Below are 25,661 nucleotides of genomic sequence, written 5' to 3' on the forward strand. Positions count from 1 at the left end.
CCTTCTCATCCCCGTCACCACAGTCAAATGGATGTTGCTTCAAGACCACTGCTAATCTGCACAGGTCCCAGGTAATGGCAGAAACTAGAATAGGTTTTATCATAGCCTTTTTACTGCAACCTCTGCCACTTACCAGCATAGGCAGCCATTTACTACACAAGGACTGACACTGCATGTTTTGAAGGCATGATACAATGCAGCTTCACAGTCTAAAGCGTATCAGTAATCATTTTCACCATTTAACTTTGCAGCCTTTACCTTACAATTTAGGATCAGTTTTCTCCACCCACTCCCAACCTATTTCCCCATTTATCATGGGAAAAAAATTATGCTGCCCAATACACAGAGAATTACCAGTACTCAAGTAATTGCAGTGCTGAAGTACAAACTCACACCATGGGAACATGCTCTCTGCTTCTCTTAGCAGTACGTGTCCCAACACTCATTCCTGTGATTTCCCCAGTAGCCTCATTTCAACCTCACATCACCAGAAGTTCCTTTCTCCAGCCTCAATGGAAGAGAATCTTCCCAAGCATTTCTGCCACACGTGAGCACCAGACTTCAGTTTTCATTTACTCCCCATACTTCACACTAACCCTTCCACTACTTTCACAACCCCATCTGGAGAGCACTGCCCACAGATCTAGCCTAGGGCTGCTCTGCTGTGCTCCTGTGGTTTCAAGCTGCCTCCTGATTTCTGCCATGCCTGCACTTTCTAGAACAGCTTTTGCCAGGAACAACTCACACTCTAGCAGAAAACACAAAACTTTACACTCAAAGCTTGACTTCCAGATCCCACAGGCCACCTCCAAGGTGCACATTACTGCACTCAGTGCATCCCCTACCTGTGGTTCTGTCTGCCTCAGACCTTAGCGACACGATATACAATGCAGGGTAGGGGGAGAGGAAATGCCAGGTTAGAGCTTTGGGAAGGTACTTAGGTGCATGTTGCACATCCAAGGGACATAGCATGACAACACAAAGCCCTGCACGATGAGATTGGTTAATCAGTGCAAGTCTAGAGCAGGTAAATTTAGTGTGGTCCACAGTCAGTGCACCCAAAGCAGGTCCTCCAACAAGCTACCCTGTATGAGTCATCCTGCTTATCTCCTCCTTCCCATGGTTCTTCAGGGCCCATACATAGTATAGGTTAGCAATATACCAAGTAGGGAAGATACCATTTACCATGTGTGCTACATGGATCCATGGTTGCAAGTGAACTTTCTCCCAGGCATTGCTTTCCTCTCCCTTACTCCACTGGGAATTCAACAGCTTCTGCAGTCAGGACAGCACAGATCTGTATTCCTTCTAAACAAACCAAAGCTTTAATCTAGCTTCAAAGGTAGACTGGAAACAACGGGACCTACACCTTCCACTGTATCCCCTTCAGTATTCCAGTATTTAACCTCATTCCAGCTCAATCTCATTGCTTAGCTTTAGAAAACCAAACCAAAACTGAGTATGGGTATGTATTTGCTGAGGGAGAAAGCACATTTGTTTTAGAGAGGAAAGAGCATGCACTGTACTTCTTACACATGCTTGTTTTCAGCAAGGTTGCCTAGCAAAAATCAACAGGCAAGGCATCAAATGTAAAGCTAAGGCACCTTTGCCAAGTTCAGAAGCACAACTGTGTGAAGTACCCAATACTGAATGCCTGAGGAAACAAGCCTGAGCAAGAGTTCAGCAAGCTTTTATTAGGTTATTGGAACAGCAACAGGATTACAACCTTATCTGTCCCAGCTCTGCTTTGTTAGTTTCTCTAGACAACCTGTACACGTACCTAACACTGTGGGGCACAACATACTTTTAAGGATGCTACAGCTGTAACGCTGCTCCTAGCTGCCACTGATCACCACACTGATGTACACCACACTAGATCCACCTGCTTCCAGAGTTGCACACGCGTGAGACTAGTCAGGCTACAATCTTGTAAACCAGAAGAGTGACGCTTCACAAATGAGTAGACTGTGCAGTTCAACTTTTTTATTTAATAAAATCAAGAATATGCACAGCACATGCAGTGCTAGCATCTAAACTAATACAATAAGCAATTCTAAACCTACAGTGACTTGAAACTCAATTTTCACATTCAGCAAGTTTAAATCCATTCTTGCATATTGTTTTGAATCCTTGTATCTGAACTGAAAATATTGCTGGCTGATAAAACTTGCTAAAATGCACAAGTCACCGATTATGCCAATACAACAAAGATAACCACATGTTTTGAGGATTGCAATGTGCCAGACATTCACTGAAAAAAAATAAAAAATAACACACAACTAAACAAAACTCACGCAACAAACATCTGAGAATCTGGACACTTCACATCAGTGTTTCGAAGTGTTTCATTAGTATCTTAAGACAAGTGTATCAAAACCTTGGCATGTTCAATTTTAAGTTGCCAATTTTTTGTTTTACCTATCAGAAAGTTATGGCTACACTGCCAATGCCGGGTCTGCTTAATTTGACTTAAGAGTTTAATATGACTTAAACATTAAAAGCTCACACTACCCCGAAATATATAATTTCACGCATACGGTGACATTCAACATTCAAGTGCCAGTGTTTTTGTACTGTCTTTTGGTCAAGTTTCTTTAAACTTTCAAAGAATCACTTTTAGGCTTACAAAAATAAATATTTGTCAAAAATGTTCAATAAATATTACACAAAACTAGCAGCAAAAAGTATCTAGAAATCTGTCGTGTGCAAATAGTTTTCTTCCCAGCTATCATTCCCATGGTCCCAAATAAGTTTTAGAATCTATTTCCTTCTCCTTAAACAAGCTGCGTTCAATCTCCAAGAGACAAAATAAGATTGGAAGTTAAGGACACGCACACAAGACATATATAAAATTCTCTGAATGTGCAATAAAAGAAGTATTTTGTAAAAAGTTATGGGCAAAATGTACAAGGGCCTAAACCTAGACTTGAAATAGCACCATAACAAATGACCTCAATACTGTCAAGTGCACCTACTTAATAAAAGTTTTAGAACAAGGCACAATACACTTGAAAAAATCTATTGCACTTTAGGAGATTTTTGCCATTTTCCTGTGCCACTGTAGATTAGTTGTTAACGGTTCCGGCCACAAAATCAGCACAGAAATCCCACGTGGCAGAGGCGTTTTTCTGGTGGACAATACTTATCTTTGGCCAGATTTAGCATAAACAGACTATAAATACAATGGAAACCTATGCAACTAAAACTGACTAAAACTGCACTTTAATAGCAGAATTGAAACCTTGTGCAGTTTATGTACATTTCCAACCTCTGTGATCTCAGGTTTGTTTGTTACTCTTCTGGAGCCATTTTACAAAGTCTACAGTAAGCCAGTTCAACATCTCCACGCAGCTTGAACAGAGTAATGTGAATCTGCATTAAAATAAAGCCTGCTGCATAATTCTTCCTGTTCATACCCTCTTGACCAAAAAACATCAACACTAGCATGCGTTATTAGACCAAAAATTCAGTCAGGCCCTAAGGAGGACCAATCACTGCCATGGTCAGCCATTCTACCATTTCAATTTCATATGGCAGGCATTTTAAAAAGTCTAAGTAGATGAATTCTCCTAAAAACTATTTCAAGTTATCAGACCTTTAAACATTCCCTGTAATGTTCTGCCCACATTTGGCTAGCTCACATTAATGATCTGCCTAAATATTGAAAAAGGAATTGCTGTATTTGCTTGCATTAACTTCAAAAACAGTGCTTTTAATGTATGCATGTATCCATACATCATCTCATCATGACTGGAATGGCTTATTAAAGGCTATCAGGTTCTAAGTACCTATCCAGGATAGAGTGAGCAAATCAGAACTTTAACTTAGTACAGTTTTGCCACATTAGAAACTAATTGCTTTGATATGCTTCAAGATGTTTTTATTTTTCAAATCTGCAGATACCAAAAGCCCTAATGCAGGCTACCGCATAAGTTTTTCTTTGTAGTATTATGGATGAATCAGTGATTCCTGTTTAAGTTGTATCACACCTGTGTGCCAAGGTTTGATTTTAGCCCAAGTTCAGTAATTTTTATTTTGTCAAAACAATTGATATCTTGAGCATTACTGAGCCAACAGGACATCAAAATAAAAGTTGTCTAAAGTTAAAGGCACAGTACATTAACAAACAAATGATCCTCAGTCACAAAATCAAAATGCAGTTTCTGGGTGGGGATGGGTGGGAGGGGAGTTAATCCTGACTACAGCAATAGAGTCTTCAAAACCACCTTCAAGATAGGGCTACTTGTTCCTTTGTTTCCATCTTGTGACCTTGAGCTCCCTTAAAAAAAATTTCAGTGGAGAATCACAGCTGGTAATGTACTGCGAGTTCTTGAAGCTACACAAGGTATAGTCTGGCTAAGTTACATGTGGTTTCCATATTAGCTTGTTTGGTAGGGTATCTGCTGCAAGCAGATTCAGTTGCCCCACCAGTCAACCCCCTGGGAGTTATAGTTTCCTCCATATCCATCACTGTTGTAGAAGCCTCCATAACCACCACCTATGAAAGGCAAGAGAAAGTGATGCTTAATTAACCTGTTAAAGACTTGTGCCTTCCCAACAAGAAAACAGCCTAGGGCACAGACATCTACTGTCTATTAAACATAATACACCCAGAAGTACTGTTAAATGCACAACATTAAACTGAAGTGCTGGAAAGATAGGTAGCATCAAATTAAGCAAAGACAGGTAACTTGCTCTAGTCTAGATCCAAGGACGATGTTGAGACTTTGAGAAACAGCAAGCACCAGCTGGCCTCGTATTTAAACATTATCTCCTTAAGTCTTACTACAGGCCAAGCATTGTGGATATGACTTTCAATTTTCCAGCACTCCCTACCCAATTTTTCTTACCTCCAAATCCTCTGCTGCCACTTCCTCCACTGCGGCTGCTGGTTGATCGACTGCTACTAAAGCTACTGCTACCAGAACCACTACTTGTTCGATAGTCTCTGGCACCAAATCCTCCACTGAACCTACTGCTGTATAAAGAAAAAAAAAGACTTAAGTCAATGGTATTTTAAGAACTGCAGACGTTGAGATTTAAGTACTAAATTTCTTCAGCTCTGGTTACCAACTGCAGCTGGCCAGTGACTTGTATGTGTGTTAAGTTCAGCAAGCTTTATTAAGCATCCCGATGCTATCTGGAAAAGGCATTCCAGATGGAAGAAAAAAAACACACCCAAAACAGCTGTAATTCATGTGGTTGCATCATGGGTTGCATCAAGGGTTGTTTCTCCTCCTAACCCATTAAGCCATTGAACACAGCTTTCTATTACCAGCTTATAAAGCATTTTTAGGTTTCCTCAGACTACTTTACAAGTGGCCTCACATCTGCAGTCCAACCCTCATGCATTTTCCATTTTGTGTCAGGTGGCATACATTACCTCCTCCTAAACAGCAAAATAACTGCTGCTGAAGGCATATTTCTAGCACATGCAGATCTGCATTACTAGTAAGTGCTTTTGGAATTCTGAAGCCATTTTTGCTGATGTCATTCTACCTCAGCAGTATCTAGTTGTCTGCTTAAGAGGAGAACATCTCACAGATTAACTGCCTGATAAGATAGAACGAAACCATTCATATCAAGCTGTCACTTCCTGATGCACTTAACTCACAGTTTAGGCTCCACTGGTTTGCCTTCCCTTTACTAGACTGAAAGCAAGTCAGAGGACTGCTTCTCGTAATGGATTCAGTATACGTTTAGCCAAAGTTGTTACCATTACCTCTTAGATCGTCCACGGCTGCCACCTCCTTTGTGATGCTGTTCATAAGCCATGTTTTCCAGCCAAGATGGTACTTCTTGCTTAGCCTCAACAAGAAGATCGAGCAAGTCCTTGGTAATGTTTACGTTCCTCTCATTGAAGAATGAGGTGGCAAGACCTGAAGCAAACATTCAGTTTTAGCCCCACACAAGTACACTACAGCACTTAAACCAATTCCACACTCCACCTGCAGCTGTGACTAGAATCAGATTCCTTACTGCCAAGCTTCAGAACACTAGAATTACCTGAAGAGAAAGCCATTTAAGACCATTACTCCACCACAGCTAGTCACAAAACCCTTGGCTAAGCACAGGAGTCTTACAAACACAAGATACCAAGCTTACGTGTTGTATCAGAGCTTATTAACAGCAACAAAACCACTAGCTAAAGGAACAGGTTACTTTCCACACTGGCTAGACAGCATTAACCAGTTCCTAGTCACAGAAGGCAGCACATGGGCTTCTCTCAAATACTTACTTGGAATTTGCTGCTTAGCCAAGGCAGTACAACTATAAACTTGGGTATGAAGTACTGTCTATGAAAATTCTTTCCCATACTTACCAAGGTTTCCTACACGGCCTGTACGACCAATACGATGTACATACTCTTCAATGTCGCTTGGCAAGTCAAAGTTTATGACATGCTTTACATTTGAGATATCCAGTCCTCTTGCTGCTACCTAGTGGTTAAAAGATTAAATCAAATCTTAGTAAAATTCCCCAGGCCAAGTAAATATGCTTACTGGCTCAAGTGTCATTGATTTTACTTACTGCTGTGGCAACAAGAATTGGGCTCTTGCCCGAACGGAACTGATGCAGTGCTTCCTCTCTGTCCCTCTGAGAACGATCTCCATGTATACTTGTACAGGCATATCCTTCATGGTACAAGAAGTCCTCAAGAGCATCTGCACCCTTTTTAGTTTCCACAAACACCAGAGTCAAGGAATCCTTGCCTAACAATAATTGAAGCATGGGTTAGCAAAGGAGCTGTGCAAATAACTTTGACTCCACCATGTGGTAAAAGGCAGTTTCAGTTCTCCACTTCTGTTTATTCTAAACTGAAAATACTAGAGCTTCCCCCCCATTCCATATTACCAGAAGAGCTTATATCCACTTAAAACCATCATCTAGCCAGCGTACTATATTCATTACATTTGAAGGAAACACCCTTTTATTTATCTACTCAATAGAAGTGCTTATTACTTGAGTCACTATATTTGCCTCATCAGAACTTTGCCTTATTTGCTTATCTGAAAGTAGTTTTTACCTGTGGCATTTAGCAGGTCAAGCAGAAACGATCGTTTGTCTGACTCTTCCACCCATACTACTTTCTGTGTGATATTCTCAGATGTAGAACCTACTCTGCCTACAGCCAGAAAGATATATTCATCAAGGAAGTCACGAGCAAGCATCTAAAAAAGAGAAGATTGACACACACACACAAAAAAAAAATCCAATCAGCTTTTTTTTTTTATGCCTTCCAGGGCTGAAATCTGGCCTGTGAGCTCTTAAGATTTTCAAAACTTTGTCAAGTACCTGGATTTCCTTGGGGAAAGTAGCACTGAACATCATGGTATGACGAACCCCCTTTGGTGGCATAGTATCTTGTTCAACAATTCGACGAATTTGAGGTTCAAACCCCATATCAAGCATTCTGTCAGCCTCATCAAGCACTAGGTACCTAAATAATAATAAAAAGTTATTCTTCAGAGCTTTTTCTTTAATCTGTAACACAGCACCAAAGTTCTCAACTAGGTATTTATAGTCCAAAAGCCAGAACTTGGGTCATTAAGCCCAAATCTCACTTTAGAAGGTACAGTTTCCAGCTGCTAAAACACTTGTATGTGGCCAAGAACACTTTACTTACTTGCAGAAATCCAGTCCAATCTTTCCCCTCTCCATCATATCAACCAGTCGTCCTGGAGTTGCTACAAGCAAGTGACATCCACGTTCTAAGTCACGTATCTGCTGACCAATGTCTGCACCACCATATACAACGCAGGGACGAACTCTGGAACGGTATGCAAACTACAAAGCAAAGTAAATTAGCCCAAAGGAAAACTATACTTATGCATTTTTAGAAGGATGAACTCCTAGATATACCTTTCTGGCTTCCTCGTAGATCTGCACAGCCAGTTCTCTAGTGGGAGCCAAGACCAGTGAGATTGGATATTGCTTGCGGCGCCCATACCTCCCATTCTCCTGAAGAGTAAGAAGAAACACTCTGAATTCCTCAAATACAAGAGGAAATTAGAACAGCTGTTATAGGCAATAATGAAGATGGGTCACCAAGTTTGTCTTAACAAGAAAAAGCATGACTGAAAGCCAACTTGTTTTAAGCAGTGCATCTCAAGACCCCCCTACTACAGTACCCAAGATTCAGCTGTTGGTTAGTATGTTAACAGTCACAAAGCCACACAATGCTCAGGTCTACAACCTTCACTGTTACTTTAACTTAAGCACCTGAGAAATAGCTGTATAAAACCTGTTACTTCCTATCCTGAAGTCGCTACAACATACACATGTGTGACCTCAGAAGTTTTCTGTAGAAAGGGAAGCATCTTTAAAGCCCAGGCAACAACGAAAAACACTCATAAGCAATTAGTTACAGGTAACAGCTCTTTAGGAAGAAAAAAAGGTTTCACAGCCTGTATTTTTTTCAAGGGGAATAGCCTGTCTTTTAGAAGGCAAGCAGCTTACCTATCCTACCCAAAATAATGATGACATTTAAGACCATCTATTGTGTTCAGTAGCAGATATCAACATACAGGGCAAAAATACACATTGGTCATAGCTTTCCCAAGACTGAAGTTTAGGTACTTGCCTTCATAGCTCTCAAGGCATCACCAGGGCCATCTGCATAGATCTGGCTCAGTATCGGCAGAAGAAACGCAGCTGTTTTCCCAGACCCTATTAAGATACAATTCAGTATTAACAGTCATTTTCAAAGCTACTGTGTTATCAGCTACAGCACTAATTTTGTACCACCAGCATATACCCAGTAACATCTGCACTAGTATATGGATACTGCCTATGCCAATGGAATGCACTCCTTTGCCAGCAGAGTTTCTCTACAGAAGACTTGTCACTTTGCACCACAAAACAGCAAGGTGAATGTGATTTGAACCACGATCATTTCTCTATGGACAAATGCAGTAAACACAGTCAAGGCACATCTGAAGCAGTTTCAAGAATAAAGCCAGCTAGTTTCCATCACTGCAGGTATTTTAGTATACTCTTAAGAAAGCACTACTTAGAGACTTCTTACCTGCAGCTTGAGGAATACAAGACCCTATTCCTACTAGAAACTGAAAAGTAGAGTTATTAACTTACCTGTCTGAGCACAGGCCATCAAGTCTCTCTTTTCTTTAATAATAGGTATTGCATGTTTCTGGACTGGAGTAGGACGGGTGTAGCGTGTGAGCTCAATGTTTCCCATAATAATTTCTCCCATGTCAACATCACTGAACTGAAAGATATTTAAAATGAGTAGCATGAGGATGCTTCCCTTCAGCAACCATGGCACAACATTCAGTCTAAGAAGTCATTTGTAAAGTAGCTTTTGATTCATCTCTTACTACAGAGCTTGCCTATTACATTTACGGATACTCAAGAACAAGTTACCAAGAGTCTGCTAGCTACTTAGTCCAACCACAAATGATCCTCAAAAAGCACGGAAGTACAGACTACACCACCTCCCCCAAGCACTCTCACTTCTTTACATGTTTACTGTTTCAAGACAAGTAAACTGCAAGTGACCTGTGTGTGTTAACTGAACATGCTTACATAAGTGCTCTTATGTCTTAGCTCATTACATACATCCCTCCTCTGAAAAACAGCTTATCTGTAGGAAGGCAAAACAACATCTCCTTTTCTCCCTCAACTTAAGACAGCATGACATCAAGTAATAGTCACTATTAAATACATCAGCAAACCAGACTTATAAAAAAAACACCAAAAAAACCCAAAAAACAACCAACCAACTTACACTTTCAATATGTGGAGGACAGTTGCTGCCTGTTGCTTCAACGGGAATATCATCATATTTTTCAAAGTTAATGCCAGTATTGCTTCCTGAAAATAGCTCCCTGCAAACAGAAGTATTTTACTTGCAAGACGTATCAACTGACTCTGTCATATGAATTTACACTATGTGCACTACTTACTGTTCCAGTCGTTCACTTGGGGGAAGAGGCTTTGACCAGTCATCTTCATCTGATTTGTCAGACCAGCGGCTATTCCCACCACGGTCAAATCTGCCAAAGCCGCTCCTGTCATAGTCTCCACCTCTTCCACGCTCTTCATACCTAAACACAGCAAGAATGTCAGGCCACCATTCCTGGGCAACAGGGCTTTTTGAGGTACAAAATTAAAGTTATAATAACCTAGTAGTGCATGCTCTGTGTATCACATATACAACTGTAGAACAATTTAAAGTCACCTGATTATCCGTACTTGTTTCCCGACCCATGAACTGAAAGGAGTGTAGTCCCAGCCACCAGACTAGGTCATGCATTCTGTCTTGGACAGTCAACTCTGTCATAATTTCACAGCTTAGGTTATCTTAACACACTGAATGAGTCTTTTATCACAATTTTGATTTAGGCAAGTGTAACAAATGTAAAGGATCAGTTATCTGCCAGCAGAGCTGCAGCTTAAGTTGCCCAGTCTTCACCATTTTTTGTAGGAAGCTCCACTTAAAACACCTTAGGAGACACTTATCTGGTACCCCCTCCCTTTCTCCAGCCCTCATTTTACTTGGGTTCCACACATCCAGACAAAACCCTTGAGTGCTGCAATTTGTTCCTTTATTCCCCCATCATGAATGTGACCAAAATAAATACAGTAATTACATGTCACAGTATTATTTTATAAATGATCTCACCTGTACCACTGACTCCGAAAAAGAAGGTGGAAGAAGTCCTTACCTCAACTGTTAAGTTTTTGGGTCTGGTAAGTCATGTTTGAGAAAACTCTGGATACGGGACTACCATCACCTTTACTAGTCGATAAAGGTCACTCTCACCACACTTGTGCATACAACGCATGATGTGCGTAAGACTGATCAAGTAAGGTAGAGAACCTGCAAGAGTCTCACCCAGTTTTATTAACTACACTTTTTAAACAAGGAAAAAATGTTGAAATTAGGGAAAAAAAAATCTGTTTTCATATATTTGATATGTTCCAAACAGTTCATGATTTTTTCTGGAAGCAGCCATCCATCTAGCACTCTTTTGGTGGAATGTTAAGGTCAGCAAGTCACTACAGCTGCCAGTGAGTGGCTGGTGGTAGACTACAGGACACGCTTTTCAACATCTGCAGTTTTCCCATCCTGGAACTCATGCAGCTTTAAAAGCAAGGTTCTCTCACTTTCTGCTCCCCTCCCAGGTTCCTCCTACTTTATCCTGTCATTCACACCTAGAACTCTAACTTTATCCTCAAGATTACACATGCACTACTAAAATCGAGACGGACTTTGTACGCACCACCCAGACAAATAAGTACTTGCCTTCCTCCTCTGGATGTATTTCCACGGTCAAAGAAGCTTGATTTTGCTCCACGGTCAGATCGTGCACCGAAGCTGCTGTATGCATCCTTGTCTCTGCTAGAACTCCAGCCACCGCTATCAAAACCTGGCAGAAAAGGGTATTTTAGCTATACATTATATGGTCTACTTAAGAATCCTAGTTTAGTTCTTAAGGATGAATTAACTTCACAGAGAGAGACTTCTGACAGAACATCAGGAACACCATAATTACTTCATTAATGCAGGAGAAAGTTGTCTGTAGCTTGTTTAGAAAAGTATCTAAACCCAGATTTTGGTAATGAGTAACTTTCAAACCACACTAAAATTACTGGGGTACATCATCATGTCAAGAGACCTAACAACAGCTGTAATGACAGCAGTTTCTATTAATTCTACTAATTAGTTTCTAATTAGAAAGAAAACAAAAATAAAAGGGTGTATTAAACTAAGATCTTCTATGAAGTCTGAGAAGTTTCAGAAAGGTATCCAAAGTTCTTGGAACAAGTCCAGAGGAGGGCCATGAGGGTGATCAGGGGACTGGAGCACCTCCAGTATGAAGACAGGCTGAATAAGTTGGGGCTGTTCACAGCCTGGAGAAGGCTGCGTGGAGACCTCATAGCAGCCTTCTAGTACCTGAAGAGGGCTTATAAAGATGCTGGGGAGGGACTCTTCATTAGGGACTGTAGTGATAGGACAAGGGGTAATGGGTTCAAACTTAACCATGGGAAGCTTAGATTGGATACAAGGAGAAGGTTCTTTACTGCAGAGGTCGTGAGGCACTGGAACGGGTTGCCCAGGGAAGCTGTGAATGCTCCATCCCTGGCGGTGTTCAAGTCCAGGCTGAACAGAGCCTTGAGTGACATGGTTTAGTGTGAGGTGTCCCTGCCCATGGCAGGGGGGTTAGAACTAGATGATCTTAAGGTCCTTTCCAACCCTAACTATTCTATGATTCTGAAATTATATAGTCCAAATAACATACAAAAGTCAGCTTACTCATCTATCTTACAGTAGTTTCTGAAGCTGTTACTTTGCCACATTTTCCTTTAAGGTAGCACAGCAACTCTGAGGCCAAGTCTTTAACAAATACCTGTATACACACACCCTGCTTGACCATTAGGACCATTAATTCCCTTTGGTATTCCTATTTTGATTTTACTTGTGGATGGGCAGAGAACAGAGGTCCAAGCCATACAAGTCACCTCAAAGCAACCAGCTAGCATAAGAAATCATGATGTAGAACACATGGCAAAATATATCTAAAGCAAATTCACTGAGACAACACATGACAGACCATAGAGTTTGACTTCTCTAAAGCAAAGGATGATCACAAGACCATGCAAGAATTATCAGGAAATTCTCAAAAAACACTGAGGTGGGAAAAAAGGGGAGTTGGTTAAGAAAAAGCCTGCATTAAATCCAGCACACATTTCTCACCAAAGGGATAAATCTGGAGTTCAGTAAGGTAATGAGCTTCCAAAGAAATTTTTAAGTTATTGCACCCATAAAGAATGGTAGACTTGCCAAAACTTATCCTCAGTCAGCATTTTAATTTGCATTCTGTAACATTCTTAAGTTCTAACAGCTACTCCTTGACCTACTATATAGATCAGGTGAGACTTTAAATACCCAAGAGCATCTTCCAGCAAGTTTAACAAGAAAATAACATGACAACAAGACTTGGTGTTATCAAGTCAAGCTCACGGAAGCAAGACATTTTAGACTAGGCAGGCCTGCATACCAAGCTCCATATAAACAGATCTGACATTAAGTAACCTAAAGACATTCTTATGCATACTGTTACTTCCTGCAGTTATGTACTCTCTTGTTCCCAGGTAAAAAGCAGCAGATGTGTATTACAAGAGGGACAGATCTCCAGGTGTATGGAAAGAACATGCTGAAGCAAGCAATGCAGTAGTTTAAAACAGAAACACTTTACATCCCTTAGTGTCCTTCCCCTGTCAATACCTACTGAAATATGCTCAGTTCTTCATGAACACAGGAAATAACTGATCCTGAAGTATCAGTCCACAGCCTTAAGTGATTTCTTTGGCTGCAATTAAGCCAATTGTGCAACTTTAATGGTGTCTATGAATTCCTATATCATCATCAGCTACAGAGGAAAATTAGAATCACAAGGTAGAAACTATACACTATTTGTGTCTAGAGAACATCTAACGGAACTCCACACAGGACAAGAAATTCAAATTTTTAAATAAAGTTAGTTAACACTACCACAGAAGTCCACAAGGTTGTGGTACGCAAGCAAGGCAATTCTACTAGATTACTGTAATATGGTTCCAAATAGACTGATTTTTACATCCAAGAACATTTTATCAGGTTACTACACTTGTAAGGCTGCATCAACAACTTTATTGTATGGTCAAATACCACTGTTATCCAACATCTCCTGACTGTTACTCGCTATACCTTGAAAAAACCCCTGATGCAATCTTTACAAGCTGCTGATTGGAGTATTTAGCAAGACAGAACAACTTCAACACAGCCAAAGAAGCAAGTGTTAATTTAGATGTAAATAACAGAAGCAAACATAACTTTTACGAAAGTACAACCACGTAACAGACACCAAACCACCCTATAAAACATCTCAGCTTTAGATCCCTGTACTGATGATACCCATTTTCCTTCGCAGCAGGGGGGCCTGGAGTTGCAGCTTTTCAATTTAACCATCACGAAGCTTGTCACAGGGAGCCACGAGTTTAGTGATATGATACTCAACCACACTTAAAGGAAGCTTTGAAATGTGATGTCTACCCCAAAGGAAGGTGGCAGCCTATGTTCTAATAATTGAATAAACCATGTGTCAAATTAGTTTCAAGACTTCTATAGCTTTTTGCATGGTGAAGCTTGAAGCTCTCAGAAAAGCCAAACTAATCACATGTACAATGCAGTGTCTGAACTATGGTCTTGCACATAATGGCCAATGACAATCCTACACATAATAGGTCATGATATGAACTCAAGGGTTAAGACTAAAGTATCCTTCTGTATCTAGGGACTGTGGTGATAAAACAAAGGGTAATGGGTTAAAACTTGAACAGGGGAAGTTTAGATTGGATATAAGGAGGAAATCCTTTCCTGTTAGAGTGGTGAGGCACTGGAATGGGTTGCCCAGAAGTTGTGAATGCTCCATCCCTGGTGGTGTTCAAGACCAGGCTGGACAGAGCCTTGGGTGGCATGGTTTACTGTGAGGTGTCCCTGCCCATGGCAGGGGTTTTAGAACTAGATGATCTTAAGATCCTTTCCACCCTAACTATTCTATGATTCTATCTGGTATCCTCCCCACAAAAACCAGAATTTAGTACAAATTACCATATAGGGAAAGGAAATACATGTACAGCAAATGTTTACAAGCCAAGTTTAAGTTGTTCCCTGCTTTTCAGAAACCTACAAATTCCCCTCAGATTTAGTTAGCTATTCCTGGAAAGACTGCCCACATATGAGGTTTATGCAACTAAGAACTTCCAGAGCACTGAACTGCAGAACAACCCCTCTACTTTCCCCAAAATACTGAGCTCCGGTAACAGGCTGTTCATCATTTGGTGCTTCAGGCCATGCTTCTTCTAGGATAAAAATCACCCCCTCTCCCCTCCGACGACACAAATGCATATACACACTACAATAGCTCGGACACATGCAAAAGACAGACCAAAAACAGAAACAAACAAGCAAAAAAAAAAAAAAACACAAAAGCTCAAAAAACAGAAACGCAAAAAACCTGATGTTTCCTCAAATGGAGTAAAATTAGAATGAAATGTTTTTCATCTAGTCAAATTTAAAGTTACATAGGCTCCCCAGGTACTATGAGCATTTATTTCAATAGTCTCCTCCCACCCGGTCTTAATGAAGCCCTCTTGCAGTACTGAAAAGACTATCTGTGAAAGTCTGCTGCTTTAGCAATAGCTGAGATCAAAGTCTTCCCATACTATGAGACTTTCAATGCCTTAAATTGCTGCATAGAAGGAAGTATTTGAGCTCCTCTGCAGTATCTCAACAGATGTCAGAGGAAACGTTTCTTTAGTGTCTATACAAGTCATTAGACAATAATGCATGCTGCAGCATCGGCAATCTTCGCATCTTACTTCACCAAATCACTCCATAAAACATTTCTTCTTCATTCTCTTCCATTTAGAAAATAGAATGCAAGATACAAAGGCCATTTCTGAGAACCCCCATGTAAATAAGACCAACACAGGTCATGTTTCCTGTTTCCTTCACCAGCATCCTGCATTTCCTCCTGAAAAAAGGACTCTCATGGACTTCCACAAAAGCTGCAAGAAGCTAAATAAAGACAGCCTCTCAACTGGTTTCTCATGCTCCCCAGAGTTAAGAGCAATCTGTGTAAACATCCATTTACAAAGTGAAACTGTGCTATTTGTTTATACTAAGCAATCAATTACTACAAGTTACACATCAGTCAGCAACAGAAACTGGTACCCCTTAAATCCATTAAAATTCTCAAAATTTCAGAGCTAGTCAAGCTAAGACAGGAGACCCCATCTTGCTTTAGTCAGTTGACTGCTTAATGAGATATGGAAGGTTATTTTGCCAATCACGTACTGAACTTAAGTGAGTACAACTTGGTGAAGGAACTAAGAATGGCACACTAATGCACAAGATTAAGTTGCAGTGTTTTGCAGAGAACAGTCAACCAGTCTGTACAACCACCTATAACAGCATTATCAAAGCCTTTAACTGCCTGTTCCAGAGATTTAGGAGGCCAAGAATGCAAGTGATGCCTTGCATTTCTGATACGCACCCTGTTTTGAAGCTTCCCTGTTCCGCAAGTGAGGAGGAATGTATCGGCCTTCTAAAGGACAAAAGAAAAGTAACATTACAAAATTGCAGCATTACCTATTTGAGACACTAGTCCTTCAGCAAAAGCCCTTGTTACAAACATTAAAAAAAAAAAAGATTGTCTGCCTCACAGGCTTTAATGCCTTTTACAGCATCTTTAAATGAGACTCCTTTAATACAGCAAGGCTGACCAATGCAGTGAAGATTTAAGTTCCTGCACAGTTATGTGGTGTGGCTTGGTTTTTGGTTTTTTGGGGCGTGTTTTTGTTGTTTTTTAAAGACACAAATATCTTTGCTATTTATTTGACCAAGTCATACAAGCCCTTTATGGATGTTAAAAGTGTTTATGACGAAAGCCTGTCTTCCTAGAACTCATTAAGGCATAAGCTAGTGCCAGATATTTGAGTAGCTTACAATTTTCACTGTGTCATCTAAGTACTGGCACTCACAAGAACACTACCAGTATCTTTCCTTCCCCTTGAATTCAACTATCCCCTACAGTTCAGCTCAGATCAAACCAGAAGCCACATGTAATTGCTTCTGAATAGCATTCTTCATTTACAATCCAGAAGCATCTGTCTGCTAAGCAACATCAATCAGAACGTACCAGGCACAAGCTGAATGTGAATTCCAGGAAGATTCATGTCTTCCTAATGTACAGAATTAAGCCTTGCATTTCAGGGATTGCAGTTTCTACTCCACCAAGATTAGTACAGTTAAAAGTTTTACCAGCATTCAAACTCTAGCTACTAATATATAGATATTTTGAGAAAACAGATTATCTTAATAGTAGTATGATCAGTAGCCTCCACTGTTTGACTAGACGCAACAGAAAACCTTAGAACAGGAAAAATTGTCTCAAGTCACTTAAGTACTTATACACATGCCATACCACTACTAAATTAAGTGCTCATACCTAAGTATACAGCACTTTCAAACCAAACTTCACTGGCAACCTCCCCAGTTCTTCCCATCATCCTCTGCAAATTCTGGTTTCAGAAATTCATTTCACAGCTACAAAACCCTTGATTTTTAAACTGTGTTTGTAAAACTGAGAACTTGCATGTACTTACTGCTTGAAGAGCTTCCTTCACTCTGAGAGTCTGAGGAATTCAAGTCTAGACCAGAAAACTGAAAGAAATAAAACAAATATCAACATGTTGTATTACAGATTTATGCTAAGATACAAAAAGCCCTTTTGCTTATCAAGAGCAAACAGTGCTCCATCTAGTTATTGCTGCAAAGAAGTTTGTCTATAGTGCCAGCTACATCTCCTGTAAACAAGAACCAAAAAGTCGGCACTCAAGCCCATACCATTTTCAAGTGTCTTCATATCCACCACCACAAACCAGATGGGCAAGCAGGCAAGACCAAATGAGTTACCTCACACTCCCCAAATCAAATACCACACACTTCTACAAACACTGTATGCAGACTGAACAGACATTTAAAATATTCTTTCAGTCCACTCAAGTGCATTCTGACTGAGATCAACTTCCCCCCACACACACACAATTTGGAGCTACAGCCCAAATAATACAAATTTAGTCAGGCACTTCACTTGCAGTTGAAAGAAATCCTCTGAGTGTCTGCATTAACACTACCAGAACATTACTGTCTTCATGTTTGAGGCAGCTAGGCTCCAAAAACATCACGTGACCTTCTTCCTACAATTAATTCGACAAGCACACTTCGCATCTGCTTTTCTAAAACTTCATTTGCAGCCTTCAGACTCAGAGTAAAGTCTACCAAAAGGTATTTCAGCTCAGGCACTACTGCAAATTAACCCAAATGTTTTAAGTCAAACACAGTACGGACTTTTTTCAGCAGAAGGCATCGAGCAACTCAGATAGCTTAAAGCACCAACTTATTACAGCTGTTTGCCTGCATGGCAAACTAGAAACTTCCTCGGAAAAAATAAGACGCGCTTAAATACAATTAGATTTTATGCAGTACCAACTGCACAAAAGTGTCTTCCAATATGAGGTGAACCAATCCAAAGCAAAGAAACCAAGGCACTTTCCTTTTAAGTGTTCAGTTGCGTGTGGTGCCATTTAGGACACACTGAAAAATCCTCTCATTGCAGGAGTTGTATTACTCTCTGCAAAGCTACTACTTAAAATCTGATCTCTAGCTGATCCAAGCATCAACATGAGCTTAAAGCCCAATTCTTATTTGAACAGTAAGCAAAGACTCTCCACCAGGTGAAAGTGGCTCTCTAGGGGCAGTTAACAGAAGCGATGCCCTAAACCTTCTCGCACTGGACTCTCAACATCTCCACGGCGGGGAGCAACGCTTGCCAGAACCTGCTCTCAGAAATGGCGCAGCAGCAAAGCCCAGCGCGGCCGCCATCTCAGTGCGGCGGTGGAGCCGGCACTGCGGGTTGGGATTTTCGGCGCAGCAGGGAGCAGCCGCAGCCGCCCAGCTAATTCGGCACCCGTCACGTGCTATCGGGGGAGGGGGGGAGAAAGGGAGAAGGGTGGAGGAAGGGGGGGAAGTAAGGCCCGGGTCCCTGACCTACTTCGCCTAAGACTCCAGAGCAGCGGCCGCCTGACGCCGGCAAGACGCCGAGGACTAGCGCTGTCCTGCCCCGCCAGCTGCCCGCCCTGGGTCTCGCTACAACACGAAGGCCCTCTCCCCCGCCCCCCCGTTCCGGCAATTAGATAACCATCTATCCCCTCCACACTGGGCAGGGGCCTGCGCCTGACTCCGCCCGCAGAGGCGGGGGGGGGGGCGGTGGAAGACGTAGCGATCAGGAGGAAAGGGGGAGGGGAAGAAAAAAAAGAAAAAAATAAAGAAAAAAAAAAGAAAAAGGAAAGGGGGGGGGGGAGGGAAGGCAAATAACAACACCGTGGGCCCGGGAGCCGCCCGGACACACGCGGGCCTCATCCCAAGCACAACTGCGTCACTAGGGCCCACGGGAACCGGAGGTAAGACCGCGAAAGACAGGCAGCCGCCCGCCGCTGACGCAGCTCGAACAAAGGCGGCCGCCAGCGCCCCCTCCGCCATCCCCCTCCCCTGCACAAAGTGCCGGCCTCCCCCACCCCCCACCTCGCCCCGTTACAAGCACAATGGCCGCCATTTAGCGTCTCTTTCTCCCTGCCCCCTCCTTCTCCTTCCCCCGCTCCCCCCACCTCCCCGGTTCGCGCGCGGGGCCGTTTCCCGCCGCCGCCGCCAGGGGTCCCGGCAGCCAACGTTACCATCGTTGCTCTCAGCCACACAAAAGCCGGGCCTGGAGCGTGGCGAGAAGGCCGCGGGGGGCAGGCGCAGACCCTGGCACGCCGATGAAGCGGGAGTCCGGTTGTTCCCGTGCCCTCCGCCCGCCCCCCACCCCCTTCGCCGCTGCGGCGACGAGGCGCCCCTGAAGGAGTAAACACAACGCGGTGCGAGGGGCCGGGCAACGGGAACTGCGCAACAATCGAAAGCGCCCCAGAACGGCCGCGCTGGGGGGCGGGGGCCACAGTGAGGTGGAAAAAGGTGGGGTTGCCTACTAAAAATTCGAGGTGAGGAATGAGGGCAACCACGACGTAGCCGCCAGCTAGAGAGGAGCCAAGTAAGCCCCATGCTACGAATCCAAATTCTCCCACTGCCCCTGCCTCGCCCACACGGGGCCTCCTCCGCGCCTCCCCTCCCGCCGCTACACTCCGGTTAACGGAGCGGCCTGCCGCCTCCCACCGGATTGCGGGCCCGTGCCTCACCTGCTGGTCTAGACTGAGGGCATTTTCTACAGCCACATGACTCATAACGAGAGATCGTCTCGGGGTGCCCCGCTCCGCCTCGAGAAACTCAGACTGGCCGGGCCGGGAACTCGCCGCTAACTGCTGCTCGCCCCCTTACGGATCGCTTTCCTGACTGAGCCCCCCCCACCTCGGCCCCGGCCTTTATATAGTCCCCGCCCCCCGCCTGGCCCTGCCCGGCGGCGCGCGCTGACTTCAGCGCGCACGCTACCGCCCCTACCGGAGCGCTGCCTTCCCCCACACTTGCAACGGCGCTATCGCGAGAGAAACCGGCCCTGCCGTGGAACTATCGCGAGATCTGAGATCATTCCTGTCCCCCCCAAATCGCAGTTCAGCGTGCTGGTGAAGGGCGCTACGGAGATCTCGCGATATCTTAGGGCCCCGCGCGGCACCCGCTGAGTCTCCCGAGCTTTTGCTGGCGATACCGCGAGGTTTCCTCCCGCTGTAACACACACATAACTAGAGGGGAGGAAGACGGCAAAGGGCCACAAAATCTCGCGAGATCAAATCCCGCTGCCTACTCCTTTTGTTCGGCTTGCTCGCGAGAACGCCGCTCGCGCGCACCCGAGAGAGCTCTAGAAGGATATAGACTCTGAGTCACGTGAGCGGGCTCGGCCTGTTCCTGCCGCCATCTTGTGAGCTTCCTCCTCTTCCCTTCTCCCCCCCCCCCCCATTTACCGCGCAGTGGCGTAGATCGTAATGGAGGCGTAGCGAGCTGGCGGTGCGGAGATCCAGCGGGGTGAGGGAAGGAGGAAGGCGCTAGTAGCGGAATGCTGTGGGGCCCGCCCGGCTACAGGGTCGCCGAGGGCGGGAGCTGGGACTGGGCAGCCAGCTCCCCCTGCGGGGGGGGGGGACGGACTAGTTCACCCATGAATATATCCCTTCTCCCACCCACCCCCTCCCGCGTCCCTTCACGGTGCCTTTGCAGCGCAGGAGCTCGGGCTCCTTCCCATTACAGGCCCCAGTGTGCATCCTGGCATTGGTTTCTGCCTGCCTTGTCATAGGTTCTGTCACATCGCCCTTTTACAGGCAGCCCCTCTGACCCACTCTGGGCCATCATAGCTCAGCTACCCTCAACACAGGTGGGAACACTTTAACTTGTGGCTCTGGCTATGTATACAGGGCTACAAAGCAATCCACTGTGTCTGCTGTACAGAGACATACCACTGTAAGCCACTCACCCCAACACTGTCAGTCAACAATTATTAATAATAAATACGAATATTATCTTTTTTTCCCTACAAAATCATGTTTAGTCATTAAATCTTTTGAGATGCTAGAGATCAGTTGCTTTCCCTGCAGTGACAGTTTTACAGAGTTACCCCGTTACATCCATAGAAAGACCCACTTTGGGCTCATTAAAACACATGCTTGCTGTTAACCTGTAAAATACTACTCAAACAATAAGCATTAAGCTACCTCAAAAAGGGAGAAGCACCCCCATAACCTTCCAGCACATCACAGCTTGCTGACACAGAAGACACTAGAGCCGTTTCTTTGAATTTGGGTCAGTAAAAGTACTGACGAACCTGCTTACAGAATCTGGATACCTCTGAGACTAGTAAGTCAAAAGGAAAAGGATATGGGGTTTTGTTGTCCTTGGTACACACACAGTAATTATTCCTCTACTTCCCTTCTCCGCAGGCTCCTGCCTCTTTCAACAAGAAAATACAAGATTTGTATTCCACAAGGATGGCTAGATTCATTCTGGGATTAAAAAACAAGACAAAACTTTTCCATGGCATTCACACATAAAACCCCCCATCTTTACCTAGTTGCTTGTTTAGGCTTTTTTGCTGAACACAGTGTTCATTCACAGAGCTGCCCTTAAAATTAGATCTCTAGAAGCCAAGTTTTTCCACTCCAGAAATTAAGCCCTAAAAGATATATAACACCCACAAGCATATCCTTAAATGAGCCACACATACTCCTCACAGACTAGCCAGACAGTTCTGCACAGGACAAGGTCTGTCCTTCAACGAAGCATTTACCATTCTCCTGCTTTGGTTTTCCATACCACTTCTTCCACCAGCTACACCTCTAGACTTAAAGAGTTATATCTGTATTTCTTCCCCAGATGCACCTACTTACATTGTTTAAAAGCTTGCAGGTGTGTTCACCAAGGCTGCCTCACAGTTAAAAACGAGTCAAGATTCTGTATTTTTTTTTAAAGTTGTTACTGGATTTGGGCCCCAATTTTATTATTTTTTTTTCTGTAAAGCAAATTTTGAATAAGCCTTTTAATGCATTTTCTTTTTACAATTTTGTGGGCAGTTCTGAACAATTTTGCAATGTTTACATCCCTACAATGTCTGCAGTGCTTTTGTAAGCAAGAGCGTTGTTTGACAGAATTCACATGCACTAGAAAATGACATTAATTAATCCTTCTTCTCTGTAAAAGCTTTTAGAAGTGTCACAGTAATTCAGTCCCTAGTCCTGCTAATCAGGGAAGCAGGTGGGCCCACTTGCCTCCATGACAGGTTCGTTAGCCTCCAGGTCAGGCTGTCACTACCTGCCTCAAGGTAGTGAGCAAATTACAGAGTTGGAGTCTTCTGCTGCAGGCACTTGAGCCTCACATTGCTTAGGGAAGTCAGTTTTCCCTTCGTTATTAAGGTAGCATCTACATTAGGCAGGACTATGAACTCTGAGTTTCACTTTTTATTCTCCTGCAGCTGACTCAGAGACAATTTGCTGGAGGAAGTTGAGCAGCTAATGAGTACTTGAGTCAAGCATTAAGCTAACACTGGAGTCCTCACAAGTCCTGCTCTCTCTGTTAAACTCCCTAAGTTTGGCTGATGGACTCAAAGAAAAGTGCTTAAATCCTGGCACTGTTGGGTGTGTGGACACTGGGTTCGTCAATCCTAGCAGGATTCCTGAATCTGTTACTCCATCACCTGCAGAGCTTGATCTTGTAGGCGCTCTGAAGGACTGTTAGCCTCAAAATAGTTAGAGCTTTATGAGTACTGAGGAGATCATTACTCTGCATTAGGAAAGCAGTATCCCCAGTTGCCACCAAGCAGGATGGGTTGTAAATTCAACATTATTTATGAAGTTGTAGCTGCCTTTTAGACTATTTTAATCTAAAGAGGATAGATGCTGGCCTTGCATACATGCGTTTCCTTCTCTGTGTTGAAACTATCAACAGTCCATATGGTAACTAGCCACTTTAAGAAGCAGGTTTCCCATCTTACAGAACTATGGGCTTACTTCTAAAGGAAGGAGGTATTTTACTAATGGTAAGGCACTCAGACTTAGTCCTGAAATCCAAAGTGTGATAAAAAATAAATCCTACTGTGGATGTAATTCTCAGGTTGCCGTACTGAGAACTTTTTGCTTGTTCTACAGAGCTAACTATGAGAGTAAGACCACATACCATATTTTGTGATCTCTCATATGCACACTGATAGAGCAATAAAATAGGAAGTTAATGTTGTCAAGCCACATATTAGCAAAGGGACTGAGGAACAGTCTTTAGTCAGTGATGCGTATCTGTCAGTAATACCAGAGATCTGTCTTTAACAGCATATTTTTTCAATGGTACACATGATCATTTCTCAGTTTTCTGGAGACTTTTAGGCGTCAGAAGGCAGCATCTTACTGATTTCGAGGAATAGCATGAGAAGAAGAAACACATGCAACCATCTGTATATTCTTAGTGAAGCCTTCACAGTCTGCATTTCCCTACAGCAGCAGCTACAAAATTCTTTGGACCAACAGATAAGTTTTAAAATAGTGCATGTAAATGTAATGTATATATGTCAGAATAAAATGAAAAACCATTTCTAAAGCTGGCACTCTTCCTGTAACTTCAGAACAAAAACAGGATTGTATTGGATGGCTTTCCCAGGTTCCTCACATCTGTCTTTTGTTCTACAGACATTTCTGTAGCAGTACTGGTGTAGGCATCTCCCAGCACTTGCCATATGTTCCTGTCCTCAGCGTGTTTCCTTCAGCTGTCCCAGTATGGTGATAGTCATGCCAGTCCATTCACTGAATGAAAGAACTGATACGAGTTTAAAATACTCTGTTCATAGGGGTAGGAGAAAATCCCTGCCTAAGTCAGCTCTTTGCCCAAAGAAATTAATGGTTTGTAGTCACTGAGTTCAATTTAGTGAATATTTCCCACCATACATGTGCTTAACTCAGTGTGCAGGGCAAAGCTGCTGTACTTAAGCTAAGCATTCCTTTCACCGTCATTGCCATCTTATGTAGTCCCTACGAAACTCTGCACTTCCAGCTCATTTTAGCCTTTCAAATAAACCAGTGAGGAGAGGGTGTTATTTTTCACCTAGATCACTCCTTCTCTCTGGTTGGGGTGGTTACCCAAATGCCTATGCCAGTCCACAAGAGTGGGGTAACTAGCTCCAGGCAGGGAAAACAGGAGCCTGAAGCTGCTGCAGCCAGCACTACTGCTGAAGAAGCCTGTGTGGAGCCACAGCCCCCTTCTCTGGGTAGGCAGGTGCAAAACAGGAGAGCGCAGGATGCACACCCTCATTTTTTCAGGGAAGAAGTACCCCGGGGTGCTTGCTGCACAAATCACAGGACTCAGCAGGGAATCTCAGGAAAACCTCGACAGAGTCTTGGCCTGTAGAATTGCTTCAGCTATTCTAGCCAAAATACACAAAGGTGGATTTCTAATTTGGGTCTTTTGTCTCTGTTTTGATATAAAAACTTATTCTAAGGAATAAAGGGAGTTTCTGATAAAAATAGGGTTATTAAACTCTGCCCAGAGAGCATTTGACAGAATGTTTAGAAAATTTTCCACTCCACTGCAACACCTTGTTCTGTCATTGCCTATGCTGACTGCTCCTCTATCCTAAGTCTTAAGAGAGGACATTATGCCTCTAACTTACATGAAGAATTAAAAGGCAATCTGATTAAGAGCTCCTCTGTGCTTTGGCTAGTGTATTGTCATCAAGTCTTGTTAGCTCTTGTTCCCTCATCTCTCTATGGTCCCAGACTGGTAGAGGCTGACAGAATGTACATGGTTGACTGGGGAGGCCTTGATGAAGAGCAGATTCATGATGATTCTCTGAAGAGACACCTGAAGCGTGTTTGAAAACTTCAAAGACATTCACATCTTTCTCTGAAAAGCCACAAAAGACTGTTACAGAAAGCAGAGACTCTTTACAGAAAGAAGAGACAGAAAGCTGTATAAGCTATGACCTTAGAATAGGGATACACAGAGAAGGTTGGCCATTTCAATCATATGCTAGTCTTGAGGCATCACCAAAGGCTTCTCTTTATTAATTTTTTTTTTAAATAAAGAATCATAGAATAGTTAAGGTTGGAAAGGACCTTAAGATCATCAAGTTCCAACCCCCCTGCCATGGGCAGGGACACCTCACACTAAACCATCTCACCCAAGGCTTCGTCCAGCCCGGCCTTGAACACTGCCAGGGATGGAGCATTCACAACCTCCCTGGGCAAACTATTCCAGTGCCTCACCATCCTAACAGGGAAGAATTTCCTCCTTATATCCAATCTAAACTTCCCCTGTTTAAGTTTTAACCCATTACCACTTGGCCTATCACTACAGTTCGTAATGAAGAGTCCCTCCCCAGCATCCCTGTAGGCCCCCTTCAGATACTGGAAGACTGCTATGAGGTCTCCACGCAGCCTTCTCCAAGATGAACAGGCCCTACTTTCTCAGCCTGTCTTCATACAGGAGGTGCTCCAGTCCTCTGATCATCCTCATGGCCCTCCTCTGGGCTTGTTCCAACAGTTCCATGTCCTTTTTATGTTGAGGACACCAGAACTGCACACAGTACTCCAGGTGCGGTCTCACAAGAGCAGAGTAGAGGGGCAGGATCACCTCCTTC

At 43.2% G+C, this 25,661-nt stretch overlaps 1 protein-coding gene across 3 annotated transcripts; it reads right to left on the reverse strand.

Annotated features, from left to right (window-relative positions):
* Positions 1-1,968: 1,968 nt before the first annotated feature.
* Positions 1,969-19,968, reverse strand: DDX3X (DEAD-box helicase 3 X-linked). Of its 3 annotated transcripts, none has more exons than XM_061359339.1 (17): positions 19,801-19,968; positions 17,176-17,233; positions 16,065-16,115; positions 11,270-11,393; positions 9,927-10,067; positions 9,749-9,848; positions 9,094-9,229; positions 8,585-8,670; positions 7,864-7,962; positions 7,628-7,788; positions 7,297-7,441; positions 7,028-7,172; positions 6,532-6,713; positions 6,323-6,440; positions 5,723-5,879; positions 4,851-4,975; positions 1,969-4,498 (listed from the first exon to the last, which is right to left on the reverse strand). In XM_061359339.1, the coding sequence occupies exons 1-17, from the start codon at positions 19,843-19,845 to the stop codon at positions 4,416-4,418; spliced, it is 1,956 nt and encodes a 651-aa protein (XP_061215323.1). In that variant the 5' UTR covers positions 19,846-19,968; the 3' UTR covers positions 1,969-4,415. The 3 variants fall into 3 exon arrangements, with proteins under 3 accessions (XP_061215323.1, XP_061215322.1, XP_061215324.1); XM_061359338.1 differs by having other exon boundaries at positions 4,851-4,978; positions 19,801-19,967; XM_061359340.1 differs by lacking the exon at positions 16,065-16,115 and having other exon boundaries at positions 4,851-4,978; positions 19,801-19,967.
* Positions 19,969-25,661: the final 5,693 nt, after the last annotated feature.

This window comes from Neopsephotus bourkii, unplaced genomic scaffold (assembly GCF_033783945.1).
Source record: "Neopsephotus bourkii isolate Nb327-2 ecotype Australia unplaced genomic scaffold, CSIRO-AGI_Nbou_v1 NB_962, whole genome shotgun sequence".
Classification (NCBI taxonomy): domain Eukaryota; kingdom Metazoa; phylum Chordata; class Aves; order Psittaciformes; family Psittacidae; genus Neopsephotus; species Neopsephotus bourkii.

Bases quoted from the DNA above. Each gene is read 5' to 3' on its own strand.
- DDX3X (XM_061359338.1), bottom strand. From the start codon at position 19,845: ATGAGTCATGTGGCTGTAGAAAATGCCCTCAGTCTAGACCAGCAG. The intron at 8,671-9,093 runs GTAAGTTAATAA...GTATCTTAATAG, and splicing joins GATGGCCTGTGCTCAGACAG to GGTCTGGGAAAACAGCTGCG. The intron at 7,789-7,863 runs GTATATCTAGGA...TTTGCTTTGTAG, and splicing joins TCTACGAGGAAGCCAGAAAG to TTTGCATACCGTTCCAGAGT.